The sequence below is a fragment of the Sardina pilchardus genome, chromosome 9, assembly GCF_963854185.1.
Source record: "Sardina pilchardus chromosome 9, fSarPil1.1, whole genome shotgun sequence".
NCBI lineage: Eukaryota > Metazoa > Chordata > Actinopteri > Clupeiformes > Clupeidae > Sardina > Sardina pilchardus.
The window spans coordinates 25,172,233-25,198,537 of NC_085002.1; the positions used below are offsets into that span (position 1 = coordinate 25,172,233).

Consider the following 26,305-nt stretch of genomic DNA (forward strand, 5'->3'; position numbering starts at 1 on the left):
ATGTGACATCAGATTCTGACATGTTTACTTTAAATAAGTATATTTTTCAGTGTCATTGTTCTGGTTATGTCTCAGAGCGAGATCAAACAAAATGCAATTTGGCCTATTAACAGCTAGAGGGCACTACAAGACTGTGACCCTTACTAACACGCATCATGAACTACCCAAGTAAGAAGAGCCTCTTGGTCATGCTGACCATCCGCAGACAATAGAGTGTTATTCAGCCCAGAGGCATCCTCAGTAACATGGAAACCATTCACTGACTCTATAACACTTGCATTCACCGCGGGTGGCTTTATTGAATCAGCTGAGGTCTGTCTTGGTCATGATGACCCTGGGCCATCGATACGGGTTTGAGCTGCATGATCTGATATAAGGTCCAGTCTTGATCGCATTGTCCAAGTGGACATTCTGTGTATTGATCCAAGGTCATCGGGTTCATCATGGCCATGTTGGCTCTGAGGCAGCATCATCTTGTTGACCCAGAGTAACATGAAATCAAGTTAATCATGGAAATGTCACACCAAACATCATTAGAATGCTCTCATGGTTTCAGATTTGTAGTTGTGTGATGTTTAAATGTGACTTCTTACTGCCTTAAGGCAAGCAAGCTAGCAGCAGATGTTCACTATATCCATTTTCCATATCTTGAACATTGTATGACTTCTGTACTAAAGTAATGTGGCAAACCTAAACTATGTTAAGGATCATTGCTTGTGTGTGTGTGTGTGTGTGTGTGTGTGTGTGTGTGTGTGTGTGTGTGTGTGTGTGTGTGTGTGTGTGTGAGAGAGAAAGTTTGTTTTCTGTACAATTTTACAGCATCAGTTGGTCAAATTTGATGTACATTTATACTCTATACGGCAGTTTTTGTGTTTGCACTGAGTAGCAACTTATTACCATGATCTGTGTGGAAAGGAAGTGCACCATTAATTATCCCTCTAATATAACATGTCCACCATATGCAGAGCAAATCACAAAATACTCTCACATTTTAACTGAGACATTTATTAATGTATGCATGTATTCCATTTAGATTGAATGCAAATACAGCAAGAACACACCATCAAGCACTAGAGGGCGCTGTGGAGCCAGTGGATTGGCAGGGTGAATTGAAGGGAGGAGCACTAAAGAATCGAAGAGTTTCAATACCTCATGCCATGCACCAAGCATAAGCCTTCACAATCTGTTCACTATTAGCAAATGCAACAGCACTTGTCAGGCCAGACAGGTGGAATAGACGAGAACCTACTGGACTGAAAGAGGATGTCCGTCACTTGAAAACTGGATCTAAGGTCATTCTCAGACTCACTGATATCAAGGCACTTTGCCTTACCATCGTGTGACATTTACAGTAGGTGTCTTCAGGGACCAGTCCTAATAAGTTCAGGATTTAATAATGAATATCTCTTGCATTTCATTCCAGTGGCAGTTACTCTTGAAACGGTAAGGCACCCAATATTGTTATGACAATGCTATTCCCACTCACAATTGTGCAGTCACAGTGCTTACAATTGGAGCCTGTACTGTTTATCATGGCACAAAGAAATTATATAATCTTCATGGCAAGACATGTGCCATCATAAATTTTCACTAAAAAAGTCATATATTAGATAATATAAGCTCAATAAATATCTGGATAGAGATTCAAGCAAAAAAAAAAAAAAAAAAAAAAAAAAAAAAAAAAAAACACTTTTTTAGTCTTTCCTCCCATCAACACACCACCAAAGGTACAAACAAAAAAACTATTTCCCCAGGTTAATAGCAAGTAAACATTTCTCTTTTTTTAGAAATGAAACAGTATCCAATAATGTGACGCCATAGTCATCCAAAACAGATTCCTGGTAGCGTCACAGCTAAAAGTAAAACCCATTGCCCACAAATCAATCAAAAAATGGCAATGGAGGACTCCAGTGTCATTGGACCAAGTGGAAAACAAATCAATAGGCAAACATTTATAACATCAAACTCAAAAAAGCATTGAGAGTTAATAGGCTACTTCACAGAGACAGGACTGAACAGTAGTTTAGGCAGAGCAAAGAAGCTGTCCCGTTTTTTTCACACAGCACACGTTGGGCTTCGCTGAAACTTAAAAATAAAATTAAAAAAGAGAGAAAAAATCTGATTCTGAGGTCACAGAGACTGACGCATGCATACATTTCTTTACCCTCAACCAATTTGGAGCACTTCAAGCAAAGCATTTCCCCCCAACACTTTTGTTTTGTTCACAGTTTCATCTTTTAAACTGAAATCATTGCTATGGTTTCTTACTTAACAAGATGGTAACGTGAGATTGTTATTGCAAATATCAGCAGTATGAATCACAGTATTTCAAAGGAAGGCATGTTCAGAGGCATATTGTGGATATCATTCCCTCCTGTCTTTCATCTCTCACTGTCTGATCAAAGTCTTTTGTTACACTGTAAGTAATGTCTCATGTTTAACATGGTATAATATTCCAGCGTCATTGTTTTCAATCTTTTTCATCTTTTCCCCATCTTTTTCCCATTGATTATGCTTCGCTCATCTACAGACCAATCATTTCCTTTCACACGTCTATAGACTTGATCAGACAGAGATAAAAACACAAAGCCTCTTGGTCAGCTAATGTTTCACTGACTGACTTCTTCACCTGGCTGTCTGTGGCCGGATCATAGTGCTCAGGGGTTCAGGTCACACTACAGATCCAACCCTTTGCCGCGTATTGAAAGAGAAAAATAACAGCGTTTTTATGTGTAACGGGAGAGAGGATGCCTCACATTCACCATTCGTATATAAATACAATATCAAATTCATACACCATAACTTAAAAACAACTCAATTTTCAAAATAGAAAATAAAAAAAAAACTAATATTTAAATAGTATTATTCTTAGATAAAACATTTATCATCAGATGTGTCATGTGTTTGTTTGCGATGAGTTTCCTACACTATAGCAGTCTATCTGTCAGCTCACCTAATGGCAACATGGAGGATTAAATGCAGACAGAGTAAACAATATGATATTGTATATAGAGAAATCTTGATATCTGCCCTTCTTCTTTCATTAGCTTTTCCTTAGAAACAGTTACAGTGTCCACATGTATGGCATCTTCCTGAACAACTTCTCCCAAACACTTGCAGAGACTCTATATGCCAAACACACCTAGGGGGGTGTCCAACAACAACAACAACATACAGCAGAAGTGGCTGCCTCATCTTCTTGACGTGTCTTTGATTACAAACTCTTCTGTTTGCCTCTCAGCACCGTGACATGCACAACCTAAAAATCGTTTTTGCTGACAAATCGGCCAATCCGGAGGAGCGTTATTTACAGCATGTCTCGCCTCGCTGACCACGTCTCGCGGACCTTTGGAGACGGCAAGACCGCTTCTTATTTCGGCCCCTCCCTCTCTTTGATAACGTGAACATTAATTTGACTCATGCACATGGGAGTGACAGTCTAATCGATCGATATACGTACGGCGCGTCGTGTCATGTCGTGTTTGTCATTTACAAGCAAATAGTGTGACTTCCCACTGGATAGTCTATCGTTTTGAAAAAATCTTTAAAAAGCTAAAAAGACAGCAGTAGAATATAGTGTCTCACTGATACACACGGGCATTTACAGGCTAGTCGACCATCTACAGACCCTCCTGAGAGGGCCAACTGTACACCTCCTTACACTAGACAGAAGGAAGCTCAGGAGAGCATGACGGTGATTATCTCTGGAACAACCTTCTGGAGTTATTGGATTTATTTTATAATATACACAATGCTCAGCCCTCGACAGAATTAACTTTTTTTGTTTTGTTTTGGTGGGGGAGGAGGGTGTATTCTCCAACTGTTCGAAGAATGATGCGTGTGTGTGTGTGTGTGTGTGTGCGTGTGCGTGTGCGTGTGTGTGTGTGTGTGTGTGTGTGTATGTGTGTGGACCTGCAGCAGGTTGCTGACTCTGAGACAATCAAGAGCTAAAGCTGTGTACAATGGCATACTGGCACACATATAATTATCACACCTGGAGGAGACAGACAGTATGTAGAGCACATGAACCTGTTGAAAATAAAAAAAAAAAACCTTGGAATTGTCTTGGAGTCCACCCCCCCGCCACCCCACCCCTACGAGTACAGTTTAACAAAAGTAAGCAGTATTCTATCCCAATCTATACAAACAACCAGCAAACTGATGAAGGGACTGTGAACACTTTCAGATACATTTTTCGATGTTGAGGGACATATGGACATAGCATGTGGCTAACCGAGGCTGCAGGATGGAGTGCTTGAGGAGCGCTGGGCTGCAGGAGACAGGATCGGTCTGCAAAGTCTGTCCTTTTTCCGCTCCTGGTTGGAGGGATGATGGGCACAGCGCATTGTGCCAGGCTGAGGAGGAGGAGGAGGAGGAAGAGAGAGGGGGTGAGGTCAGGCGAGGGCTTTGAGGGGGACGCAGGACCAGGCTGGTGGGGTGGGTTGTAATGGGACTCAGCTACTCCTCTGGAGGCAGGGGTGCGGCGGTGGTGGCAAGGGGGGGGGGGGGGGTGGGGGGGGTACCCTGAAGGGCTGGTATCCTCTCCCTGATCTCTGGAGCCGAGTCTGGTCATCAGGACTACAGAGGACACAAACACAAAAACATCACATGAGGATGCTCTGACCACAAGTGTCCACCATGTGGTGCGGTGATGGTGCCACGTGGATAACTGTGAGAGTGAGGTACTGAATATGAACAGGAAATGTGTAACAACCTAAAAAGCAACTATGGCATGTAAGAAAAAAATGGTGTGGTGGGGGAGAATGGATTAGCTCGACGCATACTGTAAGTACATAGAACATAAATGTAGTGTGTCAGTTTAAAAAGCAATCAGTGGAGCAACATTTCACTTCTATGTACAGTATATATATACTGTATATATATATATATATATACAATTAATATATAGTATATTAAATGCCATCCAGAAAAGTTGTACATATGTGCTTTCAACTTCTCTTTTCACTTCTAATTGCATTTAATAGCCACCATTGGTTTCTAACTACAGTAGATGCCTGATTGTATGATCACTATGCATTTGATTTACTAAGTTTTAATGTCCTTTTTGACATTCACCTCACATACAGTACAAACACCCGTGAATTAAGACAGCTTCAAAACAATGATTTACGAAAAGGTCAAGGCACAGACTCTGGCATTTATTCAGCTTATGAAGCATTGCCGTAAAACAGGAAAAGTGCAGTTGACTTCTTGTTCATTGTAAATGCATTAAAGTAAAATTCAGGCATCTGACCTGGCATTTATCGAACTGATGACCTAACCTATTATGCTATTATACACTGAAACGTACCATGACCGTAGAGTAAACTGGACCAAAACAGAATGTCACTCAAACTATTCAGTCCGTCCTGTCAATCACCTGGGTCCTCTAAAGCAGGACGCTGAGCTGTTCCAAATGGAGAACACATTATAACCTATTATGGTCTGTATGATTACAACGCACCTCTGGAGTCCTGTGTTTCTCCTCTGAAGATTCTGTTTCCCTGACAACCACCGCCTTTGTCACCAGCATATCAGGATGCTGTTGCTTGGCTTCCTGGATCGCCATGGCGAGGGCCTGGAAAGAGGTGATAATTCAGACCTGTCACATGGCTTTTTTGTCTTCGCTCAGGCTTAAAAGCTCAGCGCAATAAAAATGGAAAACATTCAGGCTTTCTTTCCATGACTTGTAATGGAAGTGTGCTGAATACAAGACTGGAGGGGGTGGGTGGTATTTGGATTTCTTAAGCAGTGTTGTTTTCTGCTTTTGCACTTACAGTACAGTACACTGTACATACCTGATGTTGGTCAACATCGTCATCTCCCGTGATGATTATCCTTTTCTCGATCCTGGTCTCTGAGTAGCCCCCTTTCACTGTCTGGAGATGAAAAGGACATGAAATGGGGGGTTGGAGAGCTCAGTGGAAGGCATGTGCTTTAGGTAGCAAAAGCACAAAATGGAAGCACACATGGGCACACATTTGCATTTAGAGTTGAGAGGTACATTTTCCACTTTCTTCACCAGGGGAAATATTTGACGGTGACATGACATTTGCAAAACAGCTGGTGTCATAAAAGCCCGACCGATAAGGTCTTGGTTTCAGACAGATACAGCCTCTGCTGACAGATCAACCTCTACTTGAGATTCAAGTAAGGTACATCGGATGTTTCTTCCTTTGACATATATGCCTGCACAACCTCTAAAGACAACAGCTGTGATCTCCAAGAGACCCCAGGACACTGTGAAGTTGGGAATGCTGGGAGTACACAATGAGTTGTTACCTTGGTTACTTGGGTGGTTGTTGCTGAGGTAACGTTTTCCGTGGTGACAGTGAGCGGGGACACCGCTGAGTCTCTCCCCAGAGAGCCTGCTTTTACCTGCAGAGACGGCAGAAGGCACACAGTGACGACCAGGCGGCAAGCTGCCTCTAGGACACACACTCACACAGGTGCTCTCTCTCCCTCTCTCTCTCTCCCTCTCTTTCTTCCATTATCTCTCGCACTCACACACACACATTATCGCATACACACTCACACAGGTGCTCTCTGTCCCTCTCTCTCTCTCTCTCTCTCTCTCTCTCTCTCTGTCACACTCACACACACACACACACACACACACATAAACACTTTAACCCCCTCAACACACAAACACACACACACATACTGTACACACGCACACACATTCACATACGCAGCGCTGCCATTTGTTTCAGCCAAAAGATCCATTCCCCTGATACACTACTGCAACTGTTGCCAGAAACCCCATCCACTTAACAACAACACTGTCATTATGTGAAAGTGAAAATGCTTTACCCTCCAACTGATGGCCCAACAAAAGCACAAAAGACCCCAAAAAACGAAACAAATGAATTATTGTTTTGCAATATATATATATTTTTTCATTTTCTTTTGTTGTGTTTATACTCCTCTACCACAACAAGCCATTCGTTCCATTCCACGGGAGTCCCTCAAGCACTAATCACAAAGACTGAACTGCACAATTTCAAGCGTGGCGGGCAGCGGAGACTAGACTAGACGCCACAAAAATGACAGACACGTTCTGTGACATTCAGAGAAAGGACAGGACACGTGTTGGCGACGTCCCCGACGAGGGCACAGCACTCACTGGAGAGCCATTTTCCCTGCCAGCCGGAGGAGCCTCCTTCTCGCCTCTCTCTTCCTGGCTCTGAAACATACAACAGGGCAGGACTAGAGAGTCACACACACACACACACACACACACACACCTGCGCTGCACGGTGCACAACGGCACACACACACAGGATGCAGTCGTAGACTACCATTGTCATGCTCTGTCATCAGACTGGGCAAGCAGCAGGCTTGGGGGAAGCTCTCTGCTGAGAGCTTGAGCCAAACAAAGCAAAGTGATAAAGTCTACAAGACGTGCAGCGAAAGCATTCTTCCAAATCAACAAACTTTTCTCTTTTTTTGTTTGTCTTTTGCTTTGCGTGAGTCCTGGAATGCATCTGCATAAACTTCAGATATCGTCAGCTCAACGTTTCACAGAGGTTGTTCTGCAGGGATTAAGACTTCTTCACAGCAGTGTTCTTCACAGACACATACTGTAGCAGTGTTTGGAGAAGAGATAAAAGCAGCAGCAATGTAATGTGTCCACTAACACAAGCAGACAGAGAGAGAGAGAAAGAAAGAGAGAGAGAGAGAGAGAGAGAGAGAGAGAGAGAGAGAGAAGATGGCAAGTGGTCGGATATACCCAGGCCTTCCAACACACTGAAACAATGTGTGTCTGTGTTTCACCCCAAGAGTGAAGCACGGTATACCTTTCTGAAACTCTTGATTTCAGTTCGCCTCAAGAATGTGTCTTTGATATACAGAGGGCATGTTTTCAATCGTTTATTTTTCTCTTGAGTTTTGTTTATCCCTTTCTTTTCCCTGTGTGTGTGTGTTTTTTCCCCCCTCTCCTAAGAATGTGGCACCCAGAAATGTATCAGTGACACATCCTGAACAAACGCAAGACACAGGCATGCAGAGCTATAGTCTGGCCAGAGGAGCTCAGTGGTGAAAACAAAGACCCCTCACGGCTCAGAAGACACTTCATGTGGTGCTGTCTGGCACATGCAACAAAAAAGCACTAGCGTAACCTTTCACAGCAAACTGATCTCAGTTCAGAGAGGCGGGAGGGAGGGGGGTAACCGTACCATGTCACCCTCTTGTGGTTGAGTGTCGCCAGTGCTGGAGAGCTTGGTCTCCATGCAGTTGACTTCACCTTGTGTTTGCTGCAATGTTAACACATACGGTGCAGTGGACACATCAACTTAACGAATGGGCTCTGGTCATTATATCACACAAGGGCAAACGGGGCCAACGAGGGGGGAAAAAAATCCCTAATGTCCACTGGCGTTAATGAATGGGCACCTGATTTTCTCTCTCATAATGGCCTTCAAAGACAACCTCTGAAGCTTATTGGTTTGACTCATCCGTGTGCTTAGACGAATGGCACTACAGAGGCCCAGTAATTACATTTTAATCAGGCACCTGTGGGGACAGTGTGGCTCCAAAACAATGTCCCAGGAGATGAATGGAAGGCCCCTCTCTCTTTCATCAGTCTCATTAATTTTGTGTCAATACTCTAATCAAGCCATAACAAGGCTATTATGTCATCCCCTTTTAGATAATTTGTCACCCCATACAGTCGGGAGCGGTTATCAAAGCGACACTGAAAATTGGAAAATTCACTCCGCCTTTGGAAATTATTCTACAAATAATGTTCATTTGCCCGTTAAAAATGGCAACACGTCTCTTTTGTACATTTGAAATGGAATTTACCCCCTTGTTATTACACAGAATGAATTGCCATAGCAATGCATGAATAATTATAATTATAATAATTATAATACAACAGATTCTCCTCTATGGCCAGACAAGAAAATAAGATCAAATTAAAATGTCAAAACAACTTCACTTTGACATGAATACTGAACTTTTCAATCCATTCTGGTCTTTTAAAAGGTGAATATACTTCAAATATGTCTATTCTGATAAGCCGTGCAGGTGTGTGTGCTGTACCTGTTCTGTGATGTCCATGATGGTGGGGGGCACCTCTGCACCGTTGGAGTGGGGCTCCACCTTGACCTCTGCCCTCCGCAGCGAGTGGGCGATGCTCACAGCGTTAGGGTCTTTCCTGGCCACTGGGGGCTGGTGACAGAGCAAGAGCACACAGAACCGTTACATTTCAAACACGGACGAGAGTCCCTACACACCCAGGGTCAGAAGACAGGTCAGGAAGTCCAGAGAGAAGAAGAAAGGAATTAACCTTGCATTCTAAGGGCCGTGCCGTGGAAGCATCAGTGTGTGCTGTGCTGCTCTGCATGCATATTCATGCCGGGAAAGGTGATACAACAATGTGTGTGTGTGTGTGTCGGTGCCATGTGCTGCTTTGTGCTTGGCATATTGTGTGTGTGTTCTGGTTTGGGATACTGCACGTTGGAATTATCGATGACCGCTGTGTTCCAGATCACTTTGTAAGCATTCATAAAAAAGCAGACTTCAAGTACTCCCCATACAGTTCATCAAAATAACTCAAATGACAATTTTAATGAACAATTAAAACATAAAATAAAATATATAACACAAATAATGAATCAAAAAAATTACCAATGAACAGAAATAAATGAAAAACAATAAATAAACAAGTAATAAGTAAATAACAAATAAATATATTAAATGTCTTTTTAATTGGGATGAAATGCCGAAGGCAAAATCAAACAAAAACAGGGTTTTAAACATGACTAAAAAAAGAAAATGTTCCGAATGAAACCATCCACACTCAACCATGAGGGAGCTTGACTTTGCATTGTAGATCACTTTTGAGTGACCTACATACAAAGCACTGACAGACGCTGTGCATATCAACCTTGTGGGCACTGACGCCTGAAGAAGACTGCAGGGCTATAAATCTACTGCGCCCAACGTTGAACAGTAAATACTTCAAGGAAGAATATCAGGCAGCAGGGTTCCCTCACTGTTGAGTGTGGGTAGCGTCAGGGAGCTTCAGGGAACTAGCCAGGCTCCATTGTTGAAATGCTGACGCAAAATGGTACTGCACACCAAACGTAAATCGAAATGAAAAACACAAAATGGTTACCATAAAAAAAGGAAAAGAAAACTGAGGTTCAAGGTCAGTGATGAACAAACCAAAAAATGAATGGCTCAGGACATATCTTCAAAAGGGATGAATTCCAAAAAAGAATGCTTTGTTTGAAAAAAAAGATCTTAAACCTGACGCTTACAGCGTCTACCTCGTGGTGGCCTTTCTCCTCTAGGAGGCGCTGTTCTACGGGGTGCTTGTCTTGGCTCGTCAGCCGGGTGGCGGAGTAGAAACGAGATGCCTCCTCAAAGTCATCCCGGCTCACCTCCGCCTGCCTCTCCCCTCCTCCACCCCTCTCGGCCAGCTCGCTCATGCCCCGCGAGAACTCCTCCGCGCCCAGGTGGAGGTCAGTGATGACCGTGAAGTCCACCTCTGCCTCCAGGCTGGACGTGGAGCTGACCGTCATGCTGGAGCACTTGCGCTCGATGCCCAGGTGCGTGTCCTTCATGAAGGCCGGCTCGCGATCGCGATCACGTTCGCGCTCCTGCTCGTCGAGGTCGGAGGCCGAGATCGGCCGTCTGTCCCAGGGTTCCCTCTGTGCGTGATCAGACAGGGGGAGAGAAGGCATGCCATGCTCGTGTCACTTCCTCTACTGCGTAGCCATGACAGGGAGGGTGGCATTGGGATGGATGGACTGAAGGTGATGGGGTGGGGTGGGGTGAAAAGTGATGATTGATTCCACAAAGTGAAGCTAAAACCCTTCTTCTGAATTTCTATTGATACAATGTCCAATTTAATTTTCTAAAAAAAATCCTTACCCATTTCAAGTTTGATATCATCAAGAGCATGTTATTCTAGACCACAACCATCTGATTCTAACACAAAGAGCACTGAAACGTGTGAAGCAGCAAGCCAGCCGTGCTAACATTTCAGTTGTATCATCCAATCAGATTATGACTTGACATTTCACAACACCAACAAAAGTGACATGGAAAAGTAAACAGCTTCGCGTCACAAACACAAGTGGCATAGAAAAGTAAATCTGTTCTGGGATTTGACAGGAGGCCATGGCATGGCAGAATGAAAAAGGAGAAGGTAAGCTAACACGTCAGTGGTATCATGACAAAGGAGAGCTAAACGATGGTGACCAGATACAAGATCTGATAGGAGACAATAGCTGAGTGAGAAGCTAAGGGATCATTGTTGTTGTGTTGTATCACTCTGGGAACATTTGTCAGAATCTCCTTTTAACTGGCATCTCACTTAGCACACATGCACATAAGAGAGAGAGACAGAGAGAGAGAGAGAGAGAGAGAGAGAGAGAGAGTGTGTGAGTGAGTGAGTGAGTGAGAGTGTACAGATTGCAAACAGTGACGGGACTCGATCAGACACCGTGTCAGGAGGGTGAATAAGCAGAGTGCAAGACTGGAAACACACACACACACCCACACCCCCACACACACACACACACACACACACACACACACACACACACACAAATGGCTACAAGGAAAGGTGACAGGGAGCAAAGGCCTGCTCAGCAGGGTCATGCAACAGAGAACAGCAGACATGGCAAATGAAATTAGAGACCTTAGCCTCAGCTAGTTGTTCTTCATTAATCACAGCAGTAGACAGAGGCTCCTATGAGACAAAAGAACAAGCAGAACATAGTTAGCAGAGGAAGGGGGCAGCAAGGGAGACATGATCAAATTGCTACTAGCAAGGCTGAGTGAGGTGAGGAGGCCTAGCTCTGTAGACCCAGAGATGAATGGAAGACCATCCCCTCCTGGTCCCCACAGTGTTAAATTGAGTTGATACTGGAGAATGACAACCTACGGGGTTAGCAGTACTACTGTTTCTAATGTTTCACGCACACGCTCAGTGCAGCCCTGCGTTTCTCATGGTCCTGTTTTGTTTTTTCTTTTTTTTTTCTCTTGAACCTGGAGCACTCTGCAGGCGAATCCCACACGGGTTCTTTTTTAATCAATAACAAATGGCCGTGGCTGATGAGAAAACCTTGAAAAGTGTTTGTGAAACTCCACTCCAAAAAGTAAATGATTTTCAAATTCATCAGAGCTCAAGGACCGCCACAAAGAGCAGAGAGAAAAGGACTGAATAATGACAGAGGTGCGTTTCTAATCCCCCAAAAAGATCGATTTGGAAAACTGAAGAGCATGCCGGCTTTGTTGCCAGAAAAATATGTATGTCATGCTGTAATGGATGGAATAAGTAAACACGCCGCATTTTCTTATGAAAAGAAAATGTAATTGCCGCGGCCATTCAATTCAGTGAACTTGACTGAACTTGAATTGGTGAACAATAACTAAGAGAAATGCTTCCAAATGAAGCAAATTTCTCAGATACTGCATATGATTATAAAAAACAACTGCAGTTGTTCACTTCTTCAATTTACTGAAGGACTGTTGCATCAAAAATGATTGAGTATTGAGAAACACAGGGCTTTTTCATTGATAGAAAATGTACATTCTGGTGAAATGCATGATGCAAAACAACACAGGTGAGAATATTTCGGCCATGTGAAACACATGAGCGAAATATTGTCAATACAAATTAAATTCTCTATCCACAATTCATTGCCTGGTTAATATCAGCAAACATGATCAATGTTGTGTTAATAGTTGGTACATTCATCAGTTTTACACCAAGGCAGCATTTTCATGGCAGCTAAGACATTCACACAAGACACCCACTGTCCAAAGGGCAACTCTCAGCTTCTTCTTCCAACCAGCTCCATTTCACTCTAACGTCGACGTGCCAAGAATGCCATTTTCGAAGCTTTCGAGTTGTGGTGCTGGCCGTTTCTAAACTGGCGACAGCAATCAGAGGAGCGATCGAGGTGATCTGAACCTCATATGCTTCTTATTTTCCGCCAAAGGCACTCTCACCCTTACCCACCCACTCCCTCGCCCCTTTCAACCTCACAGGCTTGTCACCGCACTCTGCCGTTCACACATTGCCACCTATTTTCAGCGGCTGCTACCCACTACGTGCCAGGAGCCTTGACTCAGACGAAAATACGAGAAACGATTTTTAAGCTGCCAAATTCCAGCTTGGCTCAAATTCCCCTCATTCCAACAGGCTTGTGTGTAATTACAGCAACGGTGACACTACAGAGCTCTCAGTGTCTGTTCTTGGCCAACGGAGCACAGACATTGACTGGTGCCTTTAAGCCCCCCTGTGCTTTCCCTGCCTGTAAAATGAATCTGGCCACTGATGCACACCAGATCACGGTCAGGTCCATTCAAGAGACAGACACCACTCAAGTAACACCAATTACAACAAATACCTCATTCAATCAAATATTTCAGTCATCCAATTGGTATTTTATTAGCGACTGTTCTTTTCTTTCCAAGCAAGAATCACACCAGCATAAACCCAACAGGTCACTTGAAACAGATAAAGCAGCATACAGCAACAGATTTTCAAACATATCTTTGTGATTTAGCCCTCTGGACTTAGCTCATTCCCATAGATTAGCAATTAGTCCAATCAATACCTACTCTTGACGATTTGTAAAGACGAATATGAAGACAGACCAATTTCAGAGTCACTACATTAACATAAGAAGCCTTTATTTAACAACAGTCTATAGCACTTTTTGCTTAAGTCTTTATTACCGTACTTGCCACCCTTCAAAAATTCAGTGGAGAAAAACTGGTTGGGATATCAAAGGATAGTGGATGTGGAGAAAGGGGAGTTATTTCATAAACTACAGCCGCAAGCTGAAGCATGAAATGTGCAGAGAGAATCTTTTGGTCAAAGCCCTCTGGTCGATTTTATGCCTACATAAGCAAACTGAGATACAGGCTGCTATGATGTGAACGTGGATTGGGGTAGGACGAGGGGAGCAGGGATAGAATGAGGAACAGCCAAAGTGTGTGTATGCGTGTCTGGGTGGGGGGGGGGGGATTCCAAACTCATACAAAGGAGAGAAATGCTCTCATGGATGCATTAGTGCATCCGTCAATGACACACACTGAGAGCCAAACACATGGTGGTAGCGAGTACCCTTCTGGCTCGGTTCTTCATGAGCAGGCATAGCGGTTACATGATATGTTTCAGTCTGTCAGTCAACCAACAACTCAATTCATTGAAGAAAAAAAACAAAAGAAAACTCAAATAAAGAACAACCAAAAGGAAGAAAAAAACAAAACAACAGAAAAAAAAAACAGAAGAGAATGGATGTGCTGATTCAGTCTGAAGCTCATGCGATGCTTTTGCGTCCAAATGAGTGAAAAGCAGCTAGGGGATGCCAAGTACAGTTACCGCTTGTCTCCTCTCGGCGGCGCCCTCCGCTCCCGGCTCCTTGCTGGGGGTGCGGCTGTTGCGGAGGATCAGGCCCGACTCCCGAGCCTTCTTCGTCTTGACCGGCGGGGTGGGCGGAGCATTCTTGTTGAAGCCCGCGGCCCTCGGGCTGAAGGGCGGCGCTCCGGAGCTGCCTTGGTCAAACGGAGACGACGACGGCTCCTCCTTCAAACCTCCCGGCATTCTCGCGGGAAAGTCGTCTCCGAACGTTCTCTCCTTTAGCTGAACCTGCTCCTCCCAGCCCTGGAAGACGTTTTGTCCCGTCGTGGTCGGGGATTGGGGGGACGCTACTTGATACGGACTGGTCAGCGTAGGCCAGATGTCGTTCCTATTGATGTCGGTGGATTGTTCTGCTGATTCGTGGAGTGAAATGAATTCCCTTCTGTAGCCGCCACTCAGCCGCTTGCGCTCTTCCTCTAGTCGGAAGAAGTTGTCCGGCTCGTCTCGGGCCGTGGCGCTCCTGGACCTCTCGGGTTTCAGCGGAACGATCCGCGTGATCTCGACGTGAGCGGAGCCCGTCGATTTCCTCTTCTGGGCCTTGTCGGACGGAGCCTCTTCAAACATGTACGACCGGGGCCTCTCTCTCCGCGGAACGTTCGCCGCCCAATCGTTTGTCACTTTGTTCGCGTTGTGCCTGTCGGCGTCCTCGGCGGCGTCCTCGCTGTCAATCACGATCATTTTGGTGACCTCCTTCCGCGACACGATCTCTACTCGTCCTCCAACGTCCGCCGCTCCTTTGATTGCTTCTGCGTGACTCGCGTCGTCCCCTCTCATCATTTTTGTCACATTCTCGGCCTCTTTCTTCAGCTCATCAAACATGAGACTTTCCTGAGTAATGTTGCTCTTGCATTCATCTGTCACCTTGTCTTTGTGTCGGACATGTGAAGCGCGAGCGGTCGCCGACGTGTCCTCATCATTCATAGTGATGTTCATCTTCATAGCCAAGGGCTCCTTCTTCCTCTCCGTCCCGAACGGCCGCTCGTATCGTCCGACCCGATCGTCCTCCTCGCCCGCCGACGCGTTCTCCTCGTCGGAGACTTCGCTCTCGTCGTCGTCGCCGGCGCCCGGTCCGTCCGTCTCTTTCTCGTACACGAACTCGGTCGACATGCCCAAGTTCAGACTGCGAGGCCTCTTCTCCTTGCGGACCTTGTGTGACTGATGTTCCGCTGCGTGAGCTGGGACGGGGGATTTCTCATTTCTGGGTCTGCTGGCTGCCTCCAGTGGTGGGACTTCTTCGTTCTGTGATTTCTCCTGCTTCGGCTCCCCTTTGATTTTGGCAGATAACTCCGCCATGATACAGTTGTTGTTGTTCCTCAGGCCCTCGTCTTTGCTCTCGTCTTTCGGCGGCAGCTTGGGAGATGGGAAAGAGTCCATCTGGACCTGCATTTCCTCGCCATCCTCCCCAGTCACCTCGATGTGTATCATTTTGGTGATCTCTTTTTCCGACTCTTTCTTTCTCTCCAAGCCAGATTCGGAGACTTCAGAGAGGGAACGTCTATTAGGCTTATCCTTGCTCTCCACCTTGTGGTAATTCTCTGGTGGGCAAGCATCCTGCTTTTCAATCAATACCCATTCCTCAGAGCCCTATATGTTGATATAGATCAGAACAGTTAGTTTGCCATTACTAAGTTGTTGAGCTAAGGACAATGATTTAAAAGGACAAATAACATGCAGTGCTTGATTGCATTGGTTCAAGATCTGTTGGAGCATGCGTCTCTGTTCTAATTTAATCTCGAAAGAAAGAAAATTGCACCAAAATCAAGATAAAAAAGTTTTGTTTTTAGCCTGTTTTGCACTTTGTTTCAAGATACCAGCTTAGATCAGATATATTGCAAGGCTGAAGAATAAGTTTGGTATCGTTGTAACTGATCCCATCTACAGTACTTGGATTCCAAATGCACAGCTACGACCTGTTTCATGCAAAAAATGAGAAATAATGAGGAAGGGGTAGCAACCTCAGGAGAAGTCACCAGGGTCTTCTGCGTGAAGCCCTCCAGAGGGGTGACGTTAGTGGCCTCCGTGGCCCCCACCACCCCCACATCCTAACCCCCACCCCCATCAGAGCCAGCAGAGGAGAGAGCAAAGACAGGCTATTACCATCACACAGTTCACACAGTCATGTCACAAACATCATCATCCATAAATGAAAAAAAGATGAAGGGACATTTCTAAGGAGTCCTTGTAGATTTGTATGCCATGGAAGAGCAAATTGAAGGCTAACAACTAAAATAAACACAACCAAAAACAGAACAATCCTCTCCGAGCCTGCAGAGAATTAAGAAATAAATTAGTCTATTCATTGTTGCAGTATATTTGTAAATCCAAATGAGTGTAAAAGTAAAATATGGTTAAACTCCACTATCTCCCTGCTGAATGAGATGCTCTAAGAGAGAAATCAATAACAGTACATCATATCAAAGAGCAGTGTGGATCTGTGACATTATATAATGGAGGATTGTGATTCCTGCGATGGCAAACAAAAGGGAAATTGTTCAAGTGACATCAGGTATCGTTTCATCTTTGAAAAGGGATGACAAGCATCAAAGAGGAGATTTCACGCTTGAAAAGGGATTTTCTTTTCTCACATTCAAGCTGCTGTGTCTGGATTGGCACGCTGAAGCAATCAGACAGTGAAGATAAAATTCTATCAAAACAAATCAATAAGATGCCAATTTTCATCTGATAAAACTCGCAAGCTGAGTCAAAAGATTTATCCTCATTTTCCCTCAAATATATGGATACTCTGGGACAACCAGACACAGCAGACTAAATCACATCAAAGGCAAATACATAACATGCTTATTTCTATCGCTACGAAATCATTTCACAGCTCAATTTCGGGAAAGAAAAAAACATTGATCCTTCATGGCAGCTCATCTTTAACCAAAGCTTTGTTTCTTCTCCATCCACCATAAGTCAGATATGATCCGTTTCTCTAATCTTGCCACTACACAAACACACACTGGTCCCTGGCCTGTGTGATACTGAGAAGATGACATCTGCCTGCTCCCGTGCAGCAGGCCAAAATGTGTCGGCAGACAGAAAAAAACAGAGCGACAAACAGGCACAATTGTCAGCCTATCCGTCAATTCAATCACATTTCCTTTGCGGCGTGATTACACCAAATATGATTAGCAAAATGGCGGCGTGTTTTTCTAATCTGACTCAAGCGAAGAACCTGAGTTTGCGGATAGGAGCAGAGATTAAAATGTGTCCCCGTGGGGGTTTCTGATTTAGTGAGGCTATTACAACTCTCCTTATTAGCGAGACTTGTAACTACTGAGTCTTTGTACTTCATACACCAGATGACTGATACTTAATCAAGTTATTAACTGCACTGTCATGCACCATGTTCGGCTCTGAAAAACCCTTGAAATTTGAAGTCATTAGTTGACCTAATTGATCAAATGGCTGTAAATCATCTCACACATCGCTGGGGACTATCTGGGAAAAGAGTGTGTTTGCCTCCAATCAAAAACATGCAATGCCTGATCAAGAGGTAACAGCATGTCCTGAAAATCCAGAACTAACTTTTTGGTTCATTAGACAAATGTAATGAGTAAAATGATTCAAAAGCACTGCAACACACACTGACAAAGACCTGCGACGTACTGTAGACACAAACACATACACACACACACAGTACACAGACATACTGTACATATAACCACACTTAAATCATACATATCTTATAGTACATTTAGTATCTAACTACACATATTATAGTTATAGTATAGTATCTAAAATAAAATTGGCTCCTTATGTATAAATCGGTATGTTTGTGCTTGTGTTTGTGTTTGTGCGTGTGTGTGTGTGTGTGTGTGTGTGTTTGTGTGTGTGTGTGTGTGTGTGTGTGTGTGTGTGAGAGTGTGTGTGTGTGTGTGTGTGTGTGTGTATGTGTGTGTGTGTGTGTGTGTGTGTGTGTGTGTGACTGTCTGTCTGTCTCTGCATGTTTATGTGTGTCTGTGTGTTTAACCCCACATGACTCTACAACTCCAAATTGAGGCAGGGGGAGGGAATTTTCAGTGTGTGCGGAAGTGACTACATATGGTTATTTGCCCCATAAAGGGTTAAGTGTGTCTGCTCGTTCATAGCTCCAACAGATTATCTGTAGCGCAACATGCAGTATTACAGCATACCCTTAGAATATGGAACTTCATAAATCTACGGTCAGGTATATATTAGTGACAGCAGCACTGCCTGCCTGTGTGCAGTTTGGCTACACTTGTCCCTGTGCAGATCTTAGATTATGCGCAGCACTTTATACTGTATCTGTCCTTTCTGATCTCCAGCTGCTCAGCTGCACAGGGGACTCTTGCTCTGGACTCATCCCATACTCACAGCCTTCTTCTCGGGCGTGCCTCCGGGGGAGGACCCTGACAGCCGCTTCTCCCGGTTCACCAGCTTGCTGTTGGGCTCCTTCAAAGCTCGCTTCAGCTCATTGATGCTGGCCTGGTGCTTCAGGAGGACGTCCTCCGACTTATCCATAAACTAGAACCCAGAAACAGGGCGGGCATTGAGGAGGAAAGATGATAGAGAGAGAGAGAGAGAGAGAGCGTTTTGATAGAGTGAGAGAGAATGAAAGAAAGAGAGAGAGAGAGAAGGAGCAAGAGGGAGATTCAGTGGAATAAGTGAAACAGAGACAAAGAGAGAGAGAGAGAAAAAAGCCGATTAACTTTTTTTTTTAGTTTTTCACCTTTCACACATCTTCATTAACTAGCACTGACGCAAGCACGTACAATTACAATAATTCAAATCAGGATTTCATAGACATGAAAGGGGCATAACGTGATGAGAAATAATTGCAAAAAACTACAGACAGTGGGTCAAAGACATCCTCTTACCCACTGGACATGGCTATCTGTAATTACACTGTGGCTACGTCCACTGCTTCGTCCGCTAATTGCAGACTACTGAAATGTGACTGTAGTATGCAGCACAGCATTATTTTCCAAATGGCGTGCCGTGTACACAAATAATTTCATCTAATAACTGTGAAATGGCTAAAAAAAAATCACCATCAGAAGGGCTGTAAACAACACATCTGATGAAGAGCAAATAGTAAGCCATTTCAATCACAGTCAGAGAGTAGAATTGTTTAAGGGTGGATGACAGAGAAATTCAATTATTTGGTTATGAGCACATTATGTGCTGCATGTTTTCCTGTTTAGAATTAATGAGGTTTCGTTTTCGAAACTGAGAAGTTGCAACTGGTACTGCAACTTCAAAGCTGCTTTATACTGTGTGTATTCAGTTGTGAAAATACAACTATTTCTTATTTTGTTCTGTTTTTTATGTTAACCTCATCAACCTTCCTTGATGACCATGTAGCCAAGTACTTTGACAACAGATGAACACAGCAACATACTTCAAATACTTCAAAATACCTTCAAATAATATGTCAATAAAACTCCTTAATTTCTTTAATTAATCACCTCTTATTATATTAACTATTATCAAAAAAATCAGACTGACAACTAATACACTGACTGGACTAACATCTCTGCAGTTTAGATGTCAAATTTCCAACTAAGAGGAGAATAAAGCTCTGCTCTGCAGTACTATATTGGTCCCCACGCCGCGACCCTGACTGTGTGTGAGTGCTACCCAGCCCAGCTCCAGCACAATGGAACTGTGGGTAAGAGGAAGGCTGAAACAGAACAAAGACAGCGGTACCTCCTGCTTGTGGCGTGGAGTAGACTCCAGCTCCTGCTACACAGGTGAATGGAGAGACAGAGGAGGAGACAGGCAGGCGGAGGAGGAGGAGGAGGAAGAGGAAGAGGAAGAGGCGATGCAGGTAAGGGGGAAGGAGGGGAGGGGAAGGAGGGAGGGAGAGGGAGAGTGCAGCCGATTAAGTTAAGGAAGAGGCAAGCAGACGCCAGATGGGAGATCCAGCAGGAGACAAGGCCACACAAACATACACACACAGAGCTTAAGACACACTACTGGGCTGTGATAGACTTCAGGCATCTAAAGACATGTACTAAAATGCTACAAGATCTGTAACCAACCCAGGTTGGTTAGACGACATGCTGTTCACTTAAAATATGCACAGGCAGTAATATCTTAAGTGTATCTGAACCTCTGGTCTGACATATGCTCTCCTTTAGATGCAGACATCAAAATCATGGAGGAAAATCACACTTTGCATAACTGTGCCCTTGTGAATACGCCTGCACTACACTAATGACCACCAGTGCATTGACACTTCCAGCACAAACATAGAGGCTGAGGTTTCCTATACAGAACCGCGACACTTAGTTGCTCACTGTACCGTACATGGCATTAAAGGTTACTTTAATGGTACAGTCTGTCTAATTCAAATGAAGTGAATTGGTCCTCACGGCTCTTTACTTTTGGGAGCACAGGTCCATAAATAATCAAGAAACCCTCTCTAGGAGCACGATTACAGTACAATATGATTGTGCTGTTGGCTGTCGCCGACTGTACCTTTAAGGGTACTGTTATATAAAGTGTGACTAAAAGTTGTGAGCTACTGTAGGATTTACATAGAAAATACAGCCCCATTTCCAAAATAGTTGGAACACTGTAAAATGTAAATAAATACAGAATGCTATGATTTTCAAATAGTGAAGAATAGTGCAAAGACAACACATCAATTGTTGAAACAGACACATGTTATTTATTTCATTATTTATAATATATCTTAATTGATGCCAGCAACAAGTCTCGAAAAATTGTGCTGCTTCTCCTTATCTTTTTACATTTAGGAACTGAAGAGACCCGTTACTGCGGCTAGAGTTTGGGAAATTAAATGTTGATTGGTCTACTCTAGCCAAAGACCATCTTAAATGAGCTTCTGGTCAGATATGAGCATATGATGGGGAATTTTTGGATCATGTCTAAATTTGGTTTCTTCTTTGCATGGTAGAGTTTTGACCAGCATTTGTGGATGGAACATCAAACTGTGCTCATAGAAAACAGTTATCGGACGTTTTCCTGCCCATACCATGATTTTCTTTCCAGAAACAGTTCTGGTTTTAATGCAGTGCCATCCAAGGCCCCACAGCTCACCGCCATCCAATATTTTTTCATCCAGTATTGTTTTCCCCTCTCCTTTGTTTAGACATATTTCTCTGGATTATCTGACTATTTCAGTGATATTATTTGCTATAGATGATGAAATCCCCACAGTCATAACGTTACTGTAAATAATCTTTAATAATGCAATGCATTATTTGTACGCAGCTTCTGAGAGACTGCACCTTTCTGCGATGCTCTTTTAATAAATAATGGTGCTAGATCACCTACTGTAATTGAATGTGAAATGTTCCTTGTGTTTTCTTTACCATATCGCACAACATTTCCAGCCTTAGTTTCCCCTGTCACAACTTTTCTGAGACCTATTGCTGACATCAAATTCAAAAGAACATACATTTTTCATGAAATACTGAAAATTGTTTGTTTCAACATTTGATATGTTGGCGATGTCCTTTTAGTAACTCAATAAAGGTTTATCAGATTCGCAAATTGTCACATTCTGTTTTCATTTTACACAGCATCGCAACTTTTTTGGACTGAGGTTATAGATAAAAATGACATACAGTACATGGGCAGACAGAAGGCTATAAGGCAACACAAGAGATGTAACCTCAGCCACACGGCATCACCAATCACAACACACAACACACAAGATACCTCCTGCTGGGCATCAAGCGCATCTCCAGCATCCTCCTTTGGTCAGCAGTGTGCACGGGGGAGACAGCATATTAGTAGATACAATGTAGTGTATTAGCCAAGCAGAACAGACAGGAAGAAGAGATAAGATAGGGAACAAACAGTTTCCAAAATCCTGTAATACCTTTCAGAAATTGTGGATGCAGTAAGAAGAGACTTAGAGGAAGACGTAAAGGAAAGGAACTTTTGTTAGTCTGGGTAGTAGAACCCAAATGAAGCTGCTCGCAAATCTGAATTTGCCCGCAGCTTTCATCTGAAGATCTCCCCATTGGAGCCACACACCCTTCTAGCAATTGCTTTCATCCAGGCGCCTGCCTACAGTAATGTCACTCGATTACAAATCATGGTTTTACAGTTTTTCTGCTCATATTCATCCCTAGGACACAACAGCACACTTAAATCAGAAACACAATCGCTTCTTCCCTCGCCAGCCCTACCCCAGGAACCTTGCGGATATAGGGAGCAGTTTAGGACAGAGTCTTTATATAAAAAAAAAAAGCGGTTCAAACGTGCAGTAAGAGGGACAGCCGAGTCTTAGCACAAGCTAATCTCCGCAGACCACACACTGTAGAGGCATAGACCAGACGTCAGGGTGGAGATAAGAGAGAGAGAGAGAGAATTAATCTGCATAACGCTGCGTTCGCCTCCTCCTGGCTTCTCCCCAACATGAGCCATGTAATCACAAGCTTTGGTTACGCGGCAAACCCAAATGTCATCTGATGCGCAGAGTAGCTACATTGTTAATAACAGAAATAAAACACTGTTTCCAGCGAGAAATTACAAAGGACGGAAAATGTTGGGGTCAACAGCCTTGATAACCCGCAACTGTAATATATGCAACTCGTCTGCCACGTGATAATGACCACATTTGTAAAAGTTGAGATTGAGAATTTCGGAAAAAGAGTGGAAAAGGGAAGAGGAGAGGGAGAAAGTGTAATTTATTAGCCCACACGGTGGTCTGTTGTCGAATGTGTGTTTGGCACACAGGGAACCAATAAGCAAGGGACTCTCTTTGCTTTCTTTCCATCTTCAGTTCCACATGTGGGTAAACACAGACACTCAACACAACGGGGTGGGGGGTAGAGAGAGAAACTTCTAGAGACAATAGCTAGGTGTGCTGCCTGCTTCCCATAGCGTTTCTATCTGCTGGCACGGCTCCAGCTTGAGTGTGCTATGTTTTCTGAAAGGAAGGCAAACAGCAGGCGGGCTGCGGCTGTGTTTAAAACAGCACTGTGGCGGGTCACGCCACTCAAGCATAACACCAGCGGGGAGCTAGGGGTGCTTACACACTCGCTCTACAGTACACACAGACGCCACTTCCCAATGACTCAGCATTGCTCATAATTACTCACTTGAGCGAGAGGCCAACTCTTTTCAGATACGACAGCGCTTGTGCGCAGTGACATGTACAAATCGCATGCGTTCTCTGGGCCTCGACATACACACATGCCCTTACTGGGGTCAGGTTCGGCAGATTGAGTGAGGCGGGTGGACCTGATGGAGGAAACAACATGAACTGCAAGGTGACCCTGAGTTAGTATGTCTGTTCTGCACTGATTTATAAGGGGCTACGCCACCTGGGAGCACAAGTATACATAAGCTCTATATTCTGTAGTAAACATCTATTCTGAAGTTTGTTTGGGGAGGAAATGGATATTTTTACTGAACTTTTTCATGTTTTTAGAACACATTTTCATGTTTTTATTCATTGTTTTGTAGTACTTGTTCCATTTGATTTCAATTTTACGAATAACCTTAGTGGGCAAGTGGATTGGGCTCACAGGCAGCTGTTTGCAAACCCCTTCATGTAATATTCAGCTGGGAGAGAGTGAGCAAACCTGTCACACCAACCCTCCATGTGAAGCCTTGAGAAAGATAGAGAGAGGGAGAGAAAAAGAGAGAGAGAGAAAGAGAAAGAGAAAGAGAAAGAGAAAGAGAAAGAGAGAGAGATAGAGAGAGAGGAGAGAGAGAGAGAGAGAGATAGAGAGAGAGGGGAGAGAGAGGGGGGAGAGAAAAAGAGATAGAGAGATGGAGAGAGGGGGGGTGGCGCTCTGCGTACCTTAATCTCCTTCTTCCTGGTCGGCGTGGTGACGCTGTCAGGGTCCTGGTCCAGTTGGTCGGTGTCTTGGTCCTGGTCCTGCTCGTACTCGGTGTCCAGCTCCTGGTCGGTGCTCAGGTCGGCCCGGTGGTCCTGCTCGTCCACGGAGGGCGAGCGCGGCAGCTCGCTGGTACTGCGCTGCGATAGGCCGTCCTGGTGGTGACTCAGGCCGGATACGGGCCGCGAGAACTCTGTGGGGGACAAGAGGGCAATCAGAGGGTGTACTGTACTGTATATACTGTACATGGACAGGTTATAGGTATTGTTAAAGGGAAACTATGCAGGTTTGGCGATTTCATTCCCGGTTTCGCTTTCGCTTTTCGTTTTCGTTCGTTTTATGCTTGCAGATTTCTCTGCAGAGCTTCACCTACAGCTTTAGCGTGTATATTTGACAAAACTCCTCCACCGTCCCAGGGGCACAAAACTGCCATTCGCCGGCGAGACAGCCGTCATTCAACCCGAATAAAGTCAAATAACCATTCCAATGACTCCGCAGCTGATTAGTTCAGGCAAATTAAGCTAAGAAAAATAGTTCACCTTTAAAGCACTATGACTTTGCTACAGGAAAGCCAGAAAGAAACCCAAGAAAGACAGAGGTGGCATAAACTAATTCCAAGAACTAACACATTCTTCAGAGGGCAGATGGCGTTCCAAGCCTGAAGTACTGTACAACTACACAAGTGTGGATAAATTCCCTCATGACATCCTTGAATTCTTCAAGTTCTTATAATTGGTCATCCTCTTGAAAAGCATGGCAAAGATGAGGGGGGGGGGGGGGGGGGTAAACTGAGAAAAATGGAGAGTGCATTCTATTATTGCAGACCTAAAAGCTTCTTTTGGTTTCCTTGTGTTTGTATTTGGAAATGCTCTCCCTGATGTGTATTATTAAAATAAATCTATTTATTTGTTCTTAACAATCACACTTTAGTGAAGACTTATGATTGAAGTCCAAACAATAATCAGTATATACCTACCATCCGTGCCAATTTGACACTTAACAGTGATTGTTCCTCTAGTGCATTGCCTCAGGGTGGTTGTTTATACTTGTTATTTGGTGGTTTCTTTTTCTTGTTTTCATCTCTCTTTTATTGTCCACTGAGCTACCCAGCTGTTTCTTTCAGGTTTATTCTCCTCTTTGTTATCGTATTGTGTAAAGAACAGTCTGTATAAATGTGTGCTACATGTAATTGTTCTTAGTTCTTTGGACATCCTTGAGCTTTGTTACTGTAATTTGACTGTAAATGCAATGAATACAATGTCATTTTATACTTACACACAGACAAAGACTAACACAAACACACAAACACACAGACAGACAGACAGACGCATGCACACACGCACGCACGAATGCACGCACACACGCACACACACACACACACACACACACACTGATGAGCCCATGTGTTATGTCAACACTGCATACTGATGAATCGTCTCCCCATATGTTGGTTGCACGTGCTGAAACATTTACTCTTGTCAGTGGTTGTTCAAAGAACTCCTAGCCCATAATCAGAGCTCATTAGCTTCTCTCTGCTCTTGGCCATGCACACCAGTGTTGGTCAAGTTACTTGGAAAAAGTAATTAGTTACTGATTACTGATTACTTGTCCAAGAAAGTAATCCCGTTACTTTACTGATTACTTTTCCCCAAAAGTAATTAGTTACTTTACAATTACTTTACTTAGTTACTTTTCAAAAACACACTAACTAGGCTACACAACCTGAGCAATACACCTTTCAGACTAATTTTATTCTTTCTGCATATTCCATCATATTGTAGCGCCGAGGCTATAGGCCCCTTGTTGGACTGCTCTGTTTGTTTCCCCTGTGTCTCCTGTTTTCCCGGTCTGTGCGCGCGTGTGTGTGTGTGTGTGTGTGTGTGTGTGTGTGTGTGTGTGCGTCTGTGTCTCCCTCTCCCTCCTGTGTCATAGAATGTGTCAATCAGTTCTGATGTGTTGTGATTGGGGGGAGGTGTCCAGGGGGGAATATTTAGGGGATCAGATAGGTTAGTTATTGATAGGGGAGGGATTAGAATAAGGGATTCTAAGACGTTTACTAAGTTTTATCAGATTTGAAGTAAATTACGTGCGAGTGAGTTGTGTTGAGTGATTGAGTGAC

At 43.9% G+C, this 26,305-nt stretch overlaps 1 protein-coding gene across 1 annotated transcript in view; it reads right to left on the reverse strand.

Annotated features, from left to right (window-relative positions):
- Positions 1-4,516: 4,516 nt before the first annotated feature.
- Positions 4,517-26,305, reverse strand: part of LOC134091754 (band 4.1-like protein 1) — a 92,245-nt gene continuing 70,456 nt past the window's right edge. Inside the window, exons 12-23 of the mRNA XM_062544396.1 lie at positions 24,150-24,379; positions 22,052-22,087; positions 18,734-18,883; positions 11,657-11,707; positions 10,269-10,661; positions 9,046-9,174; positions 8,178-8,255; positions 7,127-7,186; positions 6,283-6,378; positions 5,799-5,879; positions 5,465-5,578; positions 4,517-4,578 (exon numbers count right to left, since the gene is read on the reverse strand). Coding sequence (XP_062400380.1) covers positions 4,573-4,578; positions 5,465-5,578; positions 5,799-5,879; positions 6,283-6,378; positions 7,127-7,186; positions 8,178-8,255; positions 9,046-9,174; positions 10,269-10,661; positions 11,657-11,707; positions 18,734-18,883; positions 22,052-22,087; positions 24,150-24,379 — 1,424 coding nt within the window. The 3' untranslated portion in view covers positions 4,517-4,572. The remainder of the gene's footprint in view (positions 4,579-5,464; positions 5,579-5,798; positions 5,880-6,282; positions 6,379-7,126; positions 7,187-8,177; positions 8,256-9,045; positions 9,175-10,268; positions 10,662-11,656; positions 11,708-18,733; positions 18,884-22,051; positions 22,088-24,149; positions 24,380-26,305) is intronic.